Raw genomic sequence first — 16,882 nt, forward strand, 5'->3', positions numbered from 1 at the left:
TGTGGGCCGGTCTGGCTTGCTGCCTGATTTTTGCAGGCCTGCAAGCTAAAAAATGGTTTTTACCTTTTAAGTGGTTGAAAAAATTAAGAATATGTAGTGACACACAAAATTCCAAATCTCAGGGTCCCTAAGTGAAGCTGAACTTGTTCACACATTGAAGGCTGTCTTTGAGCCACGATGGCAGAGCTGAGTAGCTGCGAAAGCCTGAGCACTAGCCCTCGACAGAACAAGTTTGCTGACCTCTATTGAGAGCAGTGTCTTCATTTCACAGGTAAGAGAACTTGGACGATGCATCAGAATCACACAGCTAGGCAAAATCACACAGCTAGAGCGAGTTAGTGATTAGACCGTGACCTCGAGCTGCTCCTTCCAGCTCCCAAACCTGAGGCCTTCTCTTTGCTGACTCGCCCTCCCCGTGCCATCTTGCCTTCTGACTCCCCCGTCCCCTCACCTAGGAGGCACTTGCTCAGCATTCACAGACCATCATGACACAGATACTGGAAAGTTCTTTTAGTAATTCAGCTACAGCAGCTGTCTCGGGGCCGCCCTCCAGGAGTCGAGGAGGAGGGCCGCCTGGCTCAGCGCTTCATACTCCAGGTTGGCCAGAAACAGCATCTTCATTTTCGTTTCCACACAGTTCTCCGTCAGCCTGTTGGCCAGCAGAGTGGCGGCCGATTGTTGGAGGAGCCAGCCAATCATCTCATCTGGTTTCAGGTTCTTCGGGGCAAGCGTGTGTTCACCCCAGAGGCTTAAGTGAAGCACGTTAGCAGCCACTCGGGCGGATGGCCTCTGCAACAGGAAGGGGAGCCGGAGCTGAGAGCACCTGTGATGGTCTTCACCCACAGCCCGCTTTCAGTGCAGCCTGTTTCACGGTCTTCCCTTCTCTGGCCCTGAGCATGCTCTTCACCCTCCCTCCTGCAGTACTCTGCACACACACTGGCCGATTCTACCCACGCCCCAGGCTTTCCCATGGGTACGAATTTGGGGTGTGGTGGGGTATGGGTAGAGGACATTGTTGGAATAGCCTCCCCATCCTGGGCCTTTTTATTAAGGTTTCTTTCGCCATGCAGCATGGCATATGTGATCTTAGTTGCCCAACCAGGGATCGAACCTGTGTCCCCTGCATTGGAATCTTGGGAGGCCACCACTGGACTGTCTAGGGTGAGGGGAGTTGTCCTAACTTCATGACGGCAGCGCACACATGTGACAGCCTGCTGCCCATGGTGAGGGGCAAGCGGTAGGGCGGGACTGTGAGCCCTGGTTTGCCCATGCTTTTCCACTCCACATGCCACCCGCACTGGCCCCGCCACTCCTTTTAAGGTTTCAAATATGTTAGCCTTTGGAGTAATTTCAAAATGTCCAGATCTCTTAGGAGAGTTCATCCTATCTGTTTGGTTAGATCTCAGCTGATTCTGTATCTTCATTAAACATATCTTAAAACTGCATCTGTTTCCCTCTGAGTAACTTTAAGCGACTAAAGCCAAGAGGAGTTGACTGCTGGAGTCCTGACTCCAAACTTGGTGGCCAGCTCCCCTGCTCCTATCTATATTCCAGCCTGTTGTGTGTTCTGTATGTGGCCATCACCTCTGTAAGATAGAGGAGCCGTTTTTCACTCCAGTGCCTGCCCAGCCCTGCCCAGCCCTGCCCTTTACTCCAGAACACGACCTGAGGTTCCTTCCCATCCACACGCCCCCTGTAAGCCTGAACTGCCTCACCTTGCAGGCCTCCCGCTGCAGCAGCGACCTCACCAGGCACCTCACGTCCCACGGCACCCACTCAGGCAGTGCTGGCAGCTGAGCCTCCTGGTAACTGCGGCTTTCAAGGTGGGCCCTGCCCTGGCCGTAAAAGGGATTGGGGAGCCCAAAGATTTCATAGGCGAGTGCGCCCACCGCCCAGGCATCCGCCTTGCTGTAGTCGATCACTGCCCGGGGGCCAGGGCAGGCCGTGGACACCTGCTCGGAAAGCAACAAGTGAACAGTCACGCTGCTGGCACTTGAAACCTGTTTGTGCTCCTGCACGGCCCCCGATTCATGCACTAGTCTGGACTCTGTCCCAAGGAACCCAGAACTGGAACGAGCTGTAGCTCAGATCCAAGCCAGTGTGCTCAGGCTGGCAAAACGCATCTCTCCTGGGACATCAGTTCCAGGCGGAGAGGCAGGGAGGGGACTTCTGATAAATTACGGGTCAGAAAAGATGAAAGTGTTGAGTAACCAGGGAGGAGACCTGGTGGGAGAGGCTCTGCTGGTGGCACGTGACATGCTCAGTGGGACTCACCTCAGGAGCCATCAGGCAGCCATTTCCACCGCGGTCCACGTACCAGCTGGTGAAAGGCAACTGCAGGCCGACGCGCTCATCAGCCAAGCAGCAGCCAAAGTCTGTGATCACCAACCAGGGACAGCCGTCTGTGGGGAGACATGCAGACATGAGAGGCCGTCTCCTCTCCTCCCTGCACCTCGAGGCCCTCTGATAACTCCACTAAAGTCACCCTCAGGACACGCTGACCCAGGAACAGACTACTGCACAGCTGCACTCATCTCACATGCTAGCAACGTAATGCCAAAATTCTCCAAGCCAGGCTCCAATAGCAAGTGAACTGAGAACCCCCAGATGTTCAAGCTGGATTTAGAAAAGGCAGAGGAACCAGAGATCAAACTGCCAACATCTGTTGGATCATCAAGAAAGCAAGAGGATTCCAGAAAAAAATCTACTTCTGCTTCACTGACTACACTAAAGCCTTTGACTGTGTGGATCACAACAAACTGTGGAAAATTCTTCAAGAGATGGGAATACCAGACCACCTGACCTGCCTCCTGAGAAACCTGTATGCAGGTCAAGAAGCAACAGCGAGAACCAGACATGGAACAACAGAGTGATTCAAAATTGGGAGAGGAGTACATCAAGGCTATATATTATCACCCTGCTTATTTAATTTATGTGCGGAGTACATCATGCGAAATGCCAAGCTGGATGAAGCACAAGCTGGAATCAAGATTGTTGGAAGAAATATCAATAACCTCAGATATGCAGATGACACCACCCTTATGGCAGAAAGTGAAGAAGAACTAAAGAGCCTCTTAATGAAGGAAGAGAGTGCAAAAGCTACCTTAAAACTCAACATTCAGAACTAAGATCATGGCATCTGGTCCCATCACTTCATGCAAACAGAGGAGAAACAATGGAAACCGTGACAGGCTTTATTTTCTTGGGCTTCAAAATCACTGCAGATGGTGACCGCAGCTATGCAATTAAAAGACGCTTGCTCCTTGGAAGAACAGCTATGACAAACCCAGAGAGGATATTAAAAAGCAGAGATATTACTTTGCCAACAAATGTCCATATAGTCAAAGCTATGGTTTTTCCAGTAGTCATGTATGAATGTGAGTTGGACCATAAAGAAGGCTGAACACTGAAGAATTAATGATTTTGAACTGTGGTGTTGGAGAAGACTCGTGAGAGTCCCTTGGACTACAAGGAGATCCAACCAGTCAATCTTAAAGGAAATCAATCCTGAATATTCACTAGAAGGACTGATGCTGAAGCTCCAATACTTTGACCACCTGATGTGAAGAACTGACTCCTTAGAAAAGACCCTGATGCTGGGAAAGATTGAAGGTGGGAGGAGAAGGGGATGACAGAGGATGAGACGGTTGGATGACATCACCGACTGGATGGAGTCTGAGTAAGCTCCAGGAGTTGGTGATGGACAGGGAGGCCTGGTGTGCTGCAGTCCATGGGGTCACAAAGAGTTGGACACAACTAAGCGACTGAGCAGCAACAAAAGCCACTCTCAGGACAGGCTGACCCAGGAACACAGGCCAGCAAGGCCTGGACAGCTGCCCACTCACCAGAGAGCTGAGTGGGACCAGCAACACAGACACGGACATGCCTCCGGGAAGTCAAGGTCCCCTAGCCAAGAACTGGATAAAATCGGTGCATTATCAATTAGTTATCCAGAAAAGGATTCATGCAGACTTCCTTTAAAAGCCAGTTCCTCTAGAATTTAATTGCATATTGAATTATCTTAAATCTTTTTAGTTCAAAATTGACCACATGAGAATCCTCCTGTATTGCAGGGGACAGAAGTTTGATCCCTGGGTCAAGAAGATCCCCTGAAGAAGGGAAAGGCAACCCACTCCAGTATTCTTGCCTGGGAAACCCTGTGGACAGAGGAGCCTGGTGGGCTACAGTCCAAGGGGTTGCAAAGAGTCAGACACGAGTTAGCGACTAAACAACAAGAACAAAACAATGACTCTCCTTTACAGAACCCCTAGGCAAGTAGCCACCCAGCTTTGCTTGAATGCTTCCAATGATGGGGAGCTCACTGCCAGAGGCAGCTGGGCTGACATTCAAGCAGTACTTGCTGAAAATATTCTTACAATACAAAGACCAAAACAAAGACCAAAGCCCTCCATCTTGAAGGAGAGAGTGCTTATCTCTGTGTGCAGAGCTAAGATACAACTTAGAACATAAAAACCAGAAAAGACCCGAAGGCCCCTAAATGTCCTCAAACCTTAAGTCCAGACCGCCCCGAACAACTCGGAGCGGGGCGGGGCAGCTACCTGCGTCCAGTTCCACAAGGATGTTGTCGGACTTCAGGTCTCTGTGCGCAACGCCCTGCTGGACCAGGTGATCCACCGCTTCCAAGAGCTGCAGAGTCATCACAGCGGCCAGCCGGGGGCTCGGGGTGTTCCCGCGAAGGTACTGGCGCAGGGTACAGGAGTAGCTGGTGGAGAGCGCAACAGGGCCAGTTACCGTGCACCTAGCATCCCGAGCACCTTACTTCCTGTTAGGATGATGGCCTTTCTTCTGATTCCTTTTCTCCCTAAGTAGCCATTCTGTTTCTATCCACCATCCTGGAATTAGCTAGGGCCTCACACATTAAAAATTACAGGACAGCTGCTTGTTTCCTTAGAACACTCACACAGCAATGCCAGGGGCACAGAGATGGAGGAAAGGAGAAGAGTCTATGTTTAAAAAAAAGAAGGCAGGAGAAAGGTGAGCACAGAGGGGGCTACTAAGGTACTAAGGGCACTAGATGGGGAGTATGTCCTGACTGAGCATGCCCTTCTGTTTTCCTGGAAGGCTGCCCAAAGGGAAACTGCGCTCCAGGGCAGACATACGCCCTCAGCCTGCCCTTGTCTCCCAAAGAGAGAGGGTCCTCTCGCCCATGACCCCAGGCTCCTGGAGGCAGCGACCAGCTCCCACTCACTCCGGGTCCCGCCACTCACTTCTTCATGACAAGGAAGAGAGTGCGCCCGTGGCCCAGGCCTGCGGGGTGAAGACGCGGGGGCAGCACATCCGGGTAGTCAACCAGGGCTCCTGGCAGCAGCGGCACCGACGAGGTGAAGGCTCGCAAGACCCGGATGATGTTGGGGTGCGGGGCCAGCTGCTTGGGACCTCCCTTAGGTCTTCTGTTTCAGCCGGGTGGGACGAACGTGAGGGAGCAGCAGATATGACACTTGGGATACAATAGTCTGAGGCCACAATCAACACTGACATTCATCTCCACCCATATCTACACCAAGTGTGTGCCAGGTGCAGAGTCGGGTGCTGGAAGGGAAACCCGCGATGACTCATCACATTGGTGACCCCACCATCCATCCACTGTCCGTCCATCCCACGAGGTAGAGCATGGGGCCTGGAAGCGGGCTGCCTGGGGCTGAACCCCACGCTTGCCACTCCAAGTCCCTGGCCACACTGCTCAACGTCTGTTGGCTCAGTTTCAAATGAAAAGGGGAATATAGTACCATACCCTGTAAGGCAGTTAATAGGACCCGGAATCTCCCTGATCCAGCCCTAGCATAACACCCGGCATGAGCTCAGTCAGCCTCTGAGTGAACCGACACGGAGGCAGTGTGTAGAAGCGATTCCCCCGCGCGTCAGGTGCCCTGCCCAGGCCTCTGCTGCTCCGGGAGCCCCACCCCACTGCCCTGCTCAGAAACAGAGGCTGCACTCGGCCGCCATGCCCGGGGCTGTGTGCACCTGACCCAAGGGCAACCAAGGGCCTGCAGTCGTGTCCGAGACCCGGTGGTTGGCAGGAAAAAGGGAGAGTCTCTCTGTGGAGTGTGAGGAAAAATTCGGCAATAACTGCACAGGAAAGGGGGCCGAGGTGTTGAAAGGATGCTTTAACGCCGCTTGAGCTCCTCTCTGAACAGTACCTGATGCACATCTCCTGAGCTGTTTTACAGATGTAAAAACCCCCACCAAATGAAGATGCTAACCACCTGATGGTCATAAGCAGGTAGCCCGCAGACCTCCCGGAGCCTGAGGACTGAGGCTGTTAACCACTGTGACACTGCCCTGTCACCTCACCAACTACCAGAGATGTGTGCATGAGCCGATCACATACCCTGGGGCCCCCCTCTCCCTTACGTGCTCTTTAAAAATGCTTTGCTGAAACTCTTTGGGGAATTTGATGTTTGGGGGCCATGAGCCACCCGTCGCCTTCCATGGTCCTGCAGTAAACCTTTCTCTGTTCCAAACTCTGACATTTTGGTATCGTTTGGCCTCACTGTATGTCAGGCACAGGAGTTTGCTTTTGGTAACAATGCCACGAGGCCTGAGGGAAGCCGGAAGTATATCTGCGGGCAGGAAGTGAGATCATGGGGTGGCAGAGAGAGATGGATGGAGCGGAAGCCCAGAGACATCGAGACAACAGGGAGAGCCCCACGCCCGGGCTGTCCTCCAAGCTGCCTCAGGTCTGAGCTCTGAGCCAGGCCATGAGTGGCTCCAACAGCTCCTCTGGGGTCCATCCAAACGGGCCCCTGTCCTAGGTGATCAAAGGCATCAGAGCGTCGTTCTGGCCTGGGGCCATTAGAGCCACTGGGAGAACGAGGATCCCAGCACAAGGCTGTTGGCGCCGCAGCGGCGAAGCGCTGCCTGGCTGTCAGGAGAACCCAGGAAAGCGTGTGGCTGCACTGGGAGGGGTGTGTGTGTTTGAACGGAAAACTGGAACTGGCCAGGAGGCCTGACAGGGGTCGAACCAGCACTGACCACGCTGGGCTCTGCTGACACTTCTCAGGCGCCTCTGCCACAAAGGGCACTCTTGGGGTATAGGCCATTAAAAAAAAAAATCTCTTGGCACCATCAGGTCATGGCAGTTAGTTGTAAAGTGAGTGTCAACCTCTGCTGGGGACAGATAGAATTCAATTCGTACAAAATGGTGGTGCTCTACCTGAGAATTACTTAGGAGTCATAAATCAGATCTGCCCAGCTCAGAAGGATGGGGAATGGTTTTAGATGGCCTTCTCTCCCTGCTCTAGCGTGAGTCAGCCACCTGCATCTCCAGCTGGGGTCAGACTAGTCTTTCCCAATTATCCGCCAACTGGAAGCCCGTCACTGACTGCACTGATCAGCAGGCGTGTGCTGTGTCTGGGTGTGTGTGTTGCGTCAGGTGCCATGCCAAAGGCACGGGTGTGGGTGCTGCTCCGCGGCGGGGCGAGGGGGGCAGACGCCCGCTTACCCGTGAGTGGCCGCTCCATACTCCCCGGCCATGGCCACTCGACTGGCTGGGACCAGCTCCTGGCTCATTGCGCTAAAGATGGCTTCGCTGGATGAGCCTGCCTGCAACACATCCATAACGGGTCCAGAATTAGTCTAGGCCCTCCTTGTCATCCGGACCAGGGCAACTACTGCCTAGAACTGGTTTTGACCTTCAAGCTCATAACCTCTCTGAGTGGCAAGCCAAGCCTAGTTTCTCCCGGGAGAAAGGAGGCAGAGGTGCCATTCATGCCAACCCAGAGGATATTGCCCACTCCTCAAACTCTCGGCAGCTCAGGTGCCCAGGGCTGGAGGAGCTGTCGAGATGACCACAGCAGGGGCTCCTTTTCCTGCCACAGAGGCCTCCGGGCACCACCAGGCTCAGACCGGACCACCGAGCACGAACGCTCACCCCTGAAGGCTCCCTTCAGCAGACAGGCCGAGCCCAACAAGCCCACCCTGGATAAACTTGCGCTGAATCACAGAACAGCCCTCTATCAACCAGCAAAAAGCAACACACAATGAGGAAAAGCACCGTATTTTCCTCATTTCATTATGAACAGCTCTCAGGGCTGGCGACACCTATAAAGAATCCTTTCAGAATTAAGTCTTTTAGCTTTTGTGAATGCATTTGCTGTCATGCCCCAACCAGTGGGAGTTTTGATGTTAGGACTGGGCGTGGGGTGGGGGTTGGCTATGTGTTGGCTATCAGCCCAGCTTGGAAGCACAGTCTAACAAGTTTCATTCCCCACATCAAGGCGCAGACCACGCCCTTCAAGGCCCAGCGTGAGCTATGTGGCTGCCCCCCTCAGCCTTGGAGAGAGGCTCTGAAGAAAATGCCATCAAGTCTTGATGAGCTTCCTAACCCTCCTCCCACGATGTGATGGCAAGATACAGAAGCTACTCTAAATAGACAGAAGTCTTTCTTTTGGGTGGGAAAAATACTCAACTTGCCAAAGTCTTGAGTTCTGCAAGGGTTAAGAGCAGAGAGCTGGCACACCAGCCTTGGGTCTGGAGTGTGGTGGGAGGTGGGCTCAGCGGAAGGCAGGTGGCCCCTCCTTCCCCACAAGCAGGTCAGGGAGCGAGAGGACAGAGCACACTGCAACCCTGAAATACGCTCATTGGCCCAGACGCCCCAGGCCCTCGCCACTCAGTGTGGCTTGCGGCCCAGCGGCCTGGGAGCTCGTTGGGGAGGCGGGACCTCGGGTGACGCGTGGACAGGTTACAGCCCAAGACTGTAACACTGCTTCAGACTGCTGCACAAGAGCGTGAGGCGCCTGTCCTGTGGAGAATCTTGCTGGTTCCTATTTACTTCCTGGGAAGAAGTGTCGTCTGGTTACCACCACCCCCAAGAAGGGGATTTTGAAAAAGGATGACTTCAGAGATGGAGGCCCTGCCCTTACCGAGATGTTCCACATCATCTTGATGGCCAAGGGGAAGGCCGGGGCCCGCGGGGATGGCACCTCCTCTCCCCGTGGAAGGATCTCTGGGCCCTTCCCTGGAAGAAGCTGGCCCAGGCTCTCTGCCTCCTCCAGGTCCCGGGGCAACACAGGCATGGCGGCCTCATAGACGGCGGCGCTGCAGCCCTTGCCAATGGACTGCCCGATCAGATACTCCTCCAGCCGGAAACCCTGCCAGCGTCGGGTGTCCAGTGGGTCCGGGAGCAGCTTGTTTTTCTGGGTGAAAATTGCCTGTGAAGAAAACGAGCAGGCACCATGAGCTTGGCAGCCCCGTGAGGCTTCCATGAAGGGATGGAGTGGTACAGCGAGGCCAAATCTCCACTGGCAGATTGAGGGCTAATAAAACAACCAAATTGGGTGCTACTGTTGGTCCTGGGCTCAAGCCAGCCTGTTCTCCCCTTATTCAGAGTAATTCTCAAACTGTCACTTCATGGCAGTCACCACGTCAGTCCAACACAGAACACTATGTTAGTTGCTGCTGCTGCTGCTAAGTCGCTTCAGTCGTGTCCAACTCTGTGCGACCCCATGGACGGCAGCCCACCAGGCTCCCCCGTCCCTGGGATTCTCTAGGCAAGAACACTGGAGTGGGTTGCCATTTCCTTCTCCAATGCATGAAAGTGAAAAGTCAAAGTGAAGTCACTAAGTCGTGTCTGACTCTTAGTGACCCCAGGGACTGCAGCCCACCAGGCTCCCCCGTCCATGTTAAGAGGCTGCAGTTCCCCAGGTCTGCAGCTGGCACACCGCTCCTTTGAGGCCAGTCAGGCTACCAGCACAATTTTGGAGGCTTCTGATTATGGAGACGGTTCTTTCTGCAAAGGCCTCAGCAGGTGGCTACTGGATGGTTACCAGGAGCTGTGGATGGCAGGAGCATGTGGTCACAGCCACCCCTCCCGCTTGTGAATGACCTCGGGCTGCTCTTGCAAGCAAGGGGATGAAAATCAGGAGGCTCCCTGGAGCCAGTCATCAGGTCCTGTTGTTGGGCTGAAGCCCGAGGACCTGCAGGTCCTGTAGATGGCCAGCCTGCAGATGGCTGATGAAGGAGCTTGGAGGCAGTGACAATGACAGCCATGGTTTACTGGATGGGGAATCTTAACTGTTTGCAGCAGGGGGTCCTGGAGAAGCATCCCAGTGTGTGTGGCAGACAGCAGGAAGGACCTGACAGCAACCTTCACTCCTCTGGGGAGGTGGCGGCTACCATTCACAGGGGGCACTGATGTCAGGTTGGCTTATTAGTTACCAGGGAAACCGGCAGGTCCCTCACAGCCCCGCAGGTTCATGACCATCACCAGGGCAGACGTTTCCCCTTAATACACCAGCAGGTGGAGCGGTTGTGGTCTAAGGCTTAGAGCAACCATAGCTGGGGCAAGGGGCAAACACCTCCTGTGAGGAGGCTGTAGGGGAGCAGGCACTGGTCTAGCTCCCTGGACCTGTAGGTCCAGCAGGGGATGAAGAGAGAGCGCGAGAGCGGCCGTCTTGAGCGCCCGGACCACACACTCCACTCCCACAAACCCTGTGCGGCCCTTACCATCTTGGTCCAGCCCTGTCCCGTGACGTCCCTGGGGTCAGGTGTGCAGAGGTGTACTGCAACCAAACACCACAAACGCAATACGGACACCAGCAGCTCAGAGTCTGGAGAGGCCCAGGGAGGCGCAGGAGGACAGAGCATCTTGCTGGAGACCTGCTGATCAGACTCATTTCTACAGGCTTTCCTTCTTTTTGGCTGTGCTGGGTCTTTGCTGGCGGCACACTGGTCCTTGGTGCCGGCTTCTTTAGTTGGGCCACCTGACCAGGGATCTAACCCACGTCCCCTGTGCTGGAAGGCGGATTCTCAACCACTGGACCATCAGGGAAATTCCCAGACTCATCTCACAGTTAGGCCACCATGGTCGCCCAGTTACCGGACAGACTCTCTCTGCTTACATAAGGGACAAAACGTAGGATGTTTACATTTACATAATATAGGAAAGGTCGTGACCACTAGGCAAAATACAGGCAGTACCAGCATTGTGAGAGCCCAGCCATCCTGTGGTTTTCGTCCTGGCCAGGCCTGTCGGACCACACCGCTGGTCCACTTTCAGTCCCCAGAGCCAATGCCAGTCCTAGAGAGGCAGTGTAACAGACCCCAGGGTTAACAGAATGGTGCCTTTCTCCAGTAGAGACCCAGATTAATTCCTTTAAGTAGTCTTAGGTGGGGCTGGGCTAGGTAGAGAGATCTGTAAATCCCTTTCTAATCCCATGCCCCACAGGGTGGCAAGCCCAAACCACCAGGGTCTTATCTGCCAGTCCCAGACCACTTTATATTTCCCCGGGGGGTTGGTCCTGTGGTGAGGGTAAAAGTGAGTTACTGCCTGACTGACAGCTGGCAATGGTCCTTTAGTGGTCAACAGCTGAACTTAGAGGGTGTTGACAAATGGCCTCTGGGTTAATGTGGCAGAAGCAGGGGGATGGTCACTCCTGGGACGTTCAGTTATAGCTGGTAGGTCTGGAGTTAGTCTCCTGGGTCACACGCGGTCACACGGTGAGAGTGAGTTTCACATTTCAATTGTTGCTGAAACAGTTCCTTTATCCCACTCACTGGGCTTCCCTCACAGTTCAGCTGGTAAAGAATCCTCCTGCAATGCAGGTGACCCTGGTTCGATTCCTGGGTTGGGAAGATCTACTGGAGAACCGCCACCTTGAGTGGCCTGACCATACACCTGTCTCCCTGTTTCTGCCTCTTAGGAAGCTGGGGGGCCATTCTGTTTACAGAAAGGAGACAAAGAGTACACAAGTTCCGATGGAATTAGACGGAAGTGTAGGTGGGGGTGCATGGGGAAAGAGGCCATTTCCCCCAAATTGGGATTCTTGCCTACTTCAGGCAGGTGACATCATTCCTCCAGTCACCCAAACTCTACCTTCCTCCTCAAATCCCGTCTCATCTGCTGGTCCCTCCCTTTCTATGGCTTATCACTCGCCTCCAGACTTTCCCACTCATGTCCTTCCTTTACCTGCTTCTGAGTCCAATGAAAGCCCACTGTTTTCAAATGTCACAGCAGAACCTAACTGATGGACTTCCTGGTGGTCCAGTGGATAAGAATCTGCCTACCAGTGCCGGGGACATGGGTTTGATCCCTGGTCTGGGAAGACTCCACAAGCCTCAGGGCAACTGAGCCCGCATACTGCAACTCCTGAGCCTGTGCGCCCTAGAGCCCTGCTCCGCGTCAAGAGAAGTCATGCAATGAGAAGCCTGTGCATTGCAACATAGATCAGCCCCTGCATGCAGCAGGGAGGACCAGCACCACCAACAAGAAAGAACCTAACTTACGGGCTATTCAGCCCCTTGTCCCGACACTTCCTGTGTATGGAGTGTTCTGCAGGCTGGTCTGCGCCGTCTGTACTGGTCTCTCACATGCCTCTCCCCGAACCTCTGCTCAAACTGTTTCCCCCCCCACCCCCTGGAACATTGTCTTTGCTCTGCCTGCTCATCCCTACTCATCCATCAAGTCCCAACTCAAGCTCCTGCTTCCCCTATAACCAGTGCTGACCACCCAGCCCACAGCAGTCTTTCCTTCTGGAAGATTCCTAAAGCACCTAAAGCTAAAACACCTCGCATGAGAACTTTTAATGTTTTTAAAAAATGAAAGTCTGTCTTTCCTTGCCAACCAGTTTCTAAATTCTGTGGAGCCGAAGCAGTATCGTGTAATCCTCAGTCAACCACAGTTTTGAGGATGAGATAAAATTTTTAAAGCTTTGTTTTGAAATAAATATAGACTTACAGGAAGCTGCCAAAAAAACCCCAACAAAGCGTCCTGTGTGCCCTTCGCCCAGTCTCCTGCAACTGCCCTCTCACGAGGCACTAGCGTATCAAACCCAGCAAAGTGACGACATACCCTCCAGTCAACGAGGCTACAGGTCTTACCCAGTCCTCACCATCTTCTCTAACCCGCATTCACTCGCGAGCATGCCCGTGCGGTGTAACTCTGTGCGATCTCACCCCACCTACAGATTCATGTCGTCACCATCAAGACACAGACCTGTTCCATCACAAGAGAGTTCCTTTGAGCTGCCTCTTTGTTTTTGCACCACCCCCGCCATGCCCCATGCAACCACGTCCCTGGCAACCACTGACCTGTTCCTCATCTCTACCATTCTGTCATTTCAAGAATGTTACATAAATAGAATCGCAGGATGCAACCATTTGGAACTGACTTTTTTCACTAAGCATAATGCCCCTGAGGTTCACTGAAGTTGTTACCTGTATCAATGGCTGATTCCTTGTTATTCCTTATTATTAGCATTCCAGGGTTTAACAATTCACCAGCTAAAGGATGTTTGTGTGTTTATATTTTGCTATTATGAGGGATGCAGCCATAAATACTGGGGTACAAGATTTAACACCCATTGATGGCCCCTTGGGTTGCTTCTGCCTTTTGACTACTGTGAATAATGCTCCTATGAACACAGGTGAAGTAATGTTTGTTAAAAGTCCCCGCTTTCACTTCTTTTGGCTATATACGAAGAAGCGGAATTGCTGGGATCATACAATAATTCTATTTTTAATGTCTGGGGGACTGGCATACTGTCTCCCATAGCAGCTACTCATGTACAGGTTTTTGTATGAACATAAATTTTCAGGTCTTTAGGTAAACGCCCAAGACTGCAATGGCTGGGTCATATGATAAATGTATGTTTAGTTTTGTAAGAAACTGCAGACTATTTTCCAGAGTGGCCGTACTATTTTAGGTTTTCAGCACTGGTCCAGTTTCTCTGCATCCTCACAAGCATTCGCTATTATCACTTATTTTTAAAATGTTAGCTGCTCTAATAAGTATGCAGAGATATCATGCTGTATTTTCAATTTGCATTTCCCTAATGATTCATGATGTTGAACTATCCTTATTTGGCATCTGTATCTCCTCTTAGTGAAATATATATTCATATCTTTGGCCTATTTTATAAAAGGTTCCCCCCACAAAATGCTTTCCAAATGCATCTAAAGGGACTGGTCTGGTCTACTCCAGTATGACACCATATGCAATTAGCATTAGAATTAGAATTTTAGCACACGGGTTGCCAAATCTGGTACTCTGATTTTCTTTCCAAAGAAGTCAAATGCAAGAATTTTTTAAATTAATTTGTAATTAATTATAAATTTTAAGACACAGAAGAGTGAAGTGTGAGGCAAGGATGTGGAGATGGTAAGCTTAGGAGGATCTAGCTCCTCGGTTTAGAAACGGCCGCTGTAATTTTCAGTAGGGTTTGTCAAGTGGGCCGCCTTGGCTTCTGCCAGCTGAGCTGTAACAAAAGACAGGGGCAGAGAATGGGGCCTAGGCCAGGCATCATCTGTTGCCTCAAAGGGGCCAGGGCGTAAACATGAGACACTCTGGTGATGAGTAACACGACTGGGGCTGAAAGCCAGGAAACATGGGAGCTTAAAGACCAACATTGCTTGGTCTTTAACCAGCTGTGTCCTTGGGCAAATCACCCCACCTTGCACCACCTCAGCGCTAAGCTGTAAAACCCAGGGGCTGTACTAAGGCAGTGAATGGTTCCCAACCCCAGGAAGAATGGCCTCCCTCAAGAGGAGGGCACTGTGCCAGCAGATGGCCTTCAGACTTGAACTTAAAAATGTTTCTTTCCTGGCTGTCCAGCCTGCCTGTCTACCCTGCAGTCTGAACTTGCCAGACTCCAGAACAGCAGAGCCAATTCCTTCAAATAAAGCTGCCTTTTAATAAACACATCCTATTCCTTCTGTTTCTCTGGACAAGTAGAGATTTTGAGTAGAAACAGAATCCTCTGAGCTCTTTAAAACACTTCAAAAGCCCAAGAACTAAGCACCTTAGTCACCCCAGATAACTCTACACAGGTTGTTAACTAAAAACCATTAGGCCTGCTGTTTTCTCCTGCTGTTTGGGTTTTCACTTCGGCTTCAGCTATGTCACTAATTGGCTAAACTGTGGAGGCTGCCTGGCTGGCAAGTGGTTAACAACAGCACAGGTTCTATGAAAGTCAGACTTGTGACTTCAGCAAGTTATTTCACTTTTCACCTCCCTGAGTATGTTTTCTCATCCATAAATTGGGGATGACAACTATCCCTGGAATATAAGGGTTAGGAATTAGCTGTCCTTAAATTTTAGAAAATTTACAGAAGGTCATTGGCCTTGGAGCCACATTGACATTGATGTTGCTCAGTCGTGTCCAGCTCTTTGCAACCCCATGGACTGTAGCCTACCAGGCTCCTCTGTCCATGGAATTTTCCAGGCAAGAGTACTGGAGTGGGTTGCCATCTCCTTCCCCAGGAGATCCCAACCCAGGGATCGAACCCAGGTCTCCCGCATTGTAGGCAGACACTTTACCATCTGAGCCACCAGGGAAGTTCAGGAGCTACATAATTAGTATATCTTTCAAACCATGCAGTTTGAGGAAGTGAAAGCTCAGTCCTGTCTGACTCTTTGTGACCCCATGGATTGTCCATGGAATTCTCCAGGCCAGAATACTGGAGTGGGTAGCCTACCCCTTCTCCACCGGATCTTCCAGACCCAGGAATTGAACCGGGGTCTCCCGTATTGCAAGCGAATTCTTTACCAACTGAGCTACCTGGAAAGCCCCATTTGAGGAAGGGAAGATAGTAAAACAAAAGTGAGGTCCTGGCCTGGCACCAGGAGATCAGTAACAAATGAGCCTTAATCAGTGATTGCCAAGGAATTCCCAGCTACAAGATAAATAGAATCAGTCCTGAGTATCCACTGGAAGGACTGAAGCTGAAACTCCAATACTTTGGCCACCTGAAGCGAAGAATTGACTCATTTGAAAAGACCCTGATGCTGGGAAAGACTGAAGGCAAGAGAAGGGGACGACAGAGGATGAGATGGTTGGATAGCATCACCGACGCGATGCACATGAGTTTGAGTAAGCTCTGGGAGCTGGAGATGGACAGGGAAGCCTGGCGTGCTGCAGTCCATTGGGTCGCAGAGAGTCGGACAAGACTGCGCGATTGAACAAGTCAAGTCTTGACCCCAGTCCCGATGGCAGTCAGGGCCTCCCAGTCCCGCCCCGCCGCCAACTCGGACCGCGCCCCCGCACTTAGCCCCGCCCCAAGCCTGGCTCCTGCCCCAACTCGGTCTCCCCCGGCCCCGCCCCGCACCCAAGTGGAGCCCCGCCCCATCCCGGTCCTCCCCCTCCCCGACCCCGCCCCGCCCGCCGCCGGCGCTCACCTGAATCTCCTCACAGGCTGAGGCGGCCCGCCGGCCCTCAGCTTGCTTCTCCTCGATGAGGCCCAGCCCAAGCCCGAAGGCCAGAAAGACAGCGCGGCCGCGAGGGCCCGCACCGCCCCGGGCCCGCACCACGAACTGCCGCTGGAGCCGCTCCGCCAGCCCGGCCACCGACTGGCGGAAGAAGCGGTAGCGGCCGGGAAGCCCGAGCCCGAGCCTGCACGGCTCCGTGCCGGGTCCCGCGGCCGGGCCCGGGCGCTCTCCGCGACCCCAGCCCGCCGAGGGGCCGGGCCGCTCCGGCCGGCCCCAGCCGTAGGCCGGGCCGGGCTTGGCCGTGAAGCGCAGGAGCAACGCTCGGCCCAGCTGCAGGCCCCGGCCCAGCGCCTGTCGCACGGCCATGGCGTCGCCGCCCGGTCCCTGGGGACCTGCCGGCGTCCGGGGCGCCGGACGCAACGCCTCAACTTGGGGCGGAGCCTCTGCGCAGGCGCGGGCGCCGGTGGGCGGGGCCGTCACTCCGGCGGTTTCCCAGCTGGCCGCGCGAGGGCGCTGTGGCCGTCCCTGCCGGCGCGTACTTTCTTCAGACTTTTGCCCGCAGCGTCTGAGGGGTGGCCTGTCAAGGACGTCAGGGGTGTGAACTTGGCTGCTTCGGGTGAAATCGACTCATTCAGGAGGGAATATTTATTGAGTAACCCCCATTGTGCCAGACACTCTACATTTGTTAATTTTCCCACCAATGAGATAGGAACTCTTTTG

General features: G+C 53.1%; 1 protein-coding gene across 1 annotated transcript; it reads right to left on the bottom strand.

The window, feature by feature from the left end:
- Window positions 1-495: 495 nt before the first annotated feature.
- PINK1 (PTEN induced kinase 1) lies at window positions 496-16,543 on the bottom strand. The gene is made up of 8 exons (XM_052635525.1): window positions 16,133-16,543; window positions 8,883-9,170; window positions 7,463-7,563; window positions 5,229-5,411; window positions 4,560-4,723; window positions 2,275-2,402; window positions 1,716-1,952; window positions 496-789 (listed from the first exon to the last, which is right to left on the bottom strand). Exons 1-8 carry the CDS (start codon window positions 16,526-16,528, stop codon window positions 523-525), a joined length of 1,764 nt encoding a protein of 587 aa, XP_052491485.1. The 5' UTR covers window positions 16,529-16,543; the 3' UTR covers window positions 496-522.
- Between the last annotated feature and the right edge of the window lie 339 nt (window positions 16,544-16,882).

The sequence above is a fragment of the Budorcas taxicolor genome, chromosome 2, assembly GCF_023091745.1.
Source record: "Budorcas taxicolor isolate Tak-1 chromosome 2, Takin1.1, whole genome shotgun sequence".
Classification (NCBI taxonomy): Eukaryota; Metazoa; Chordata; class Mammalia; order Artiodactyla; family Bovidae; genus Budorcas; species Budorcas taxicolor.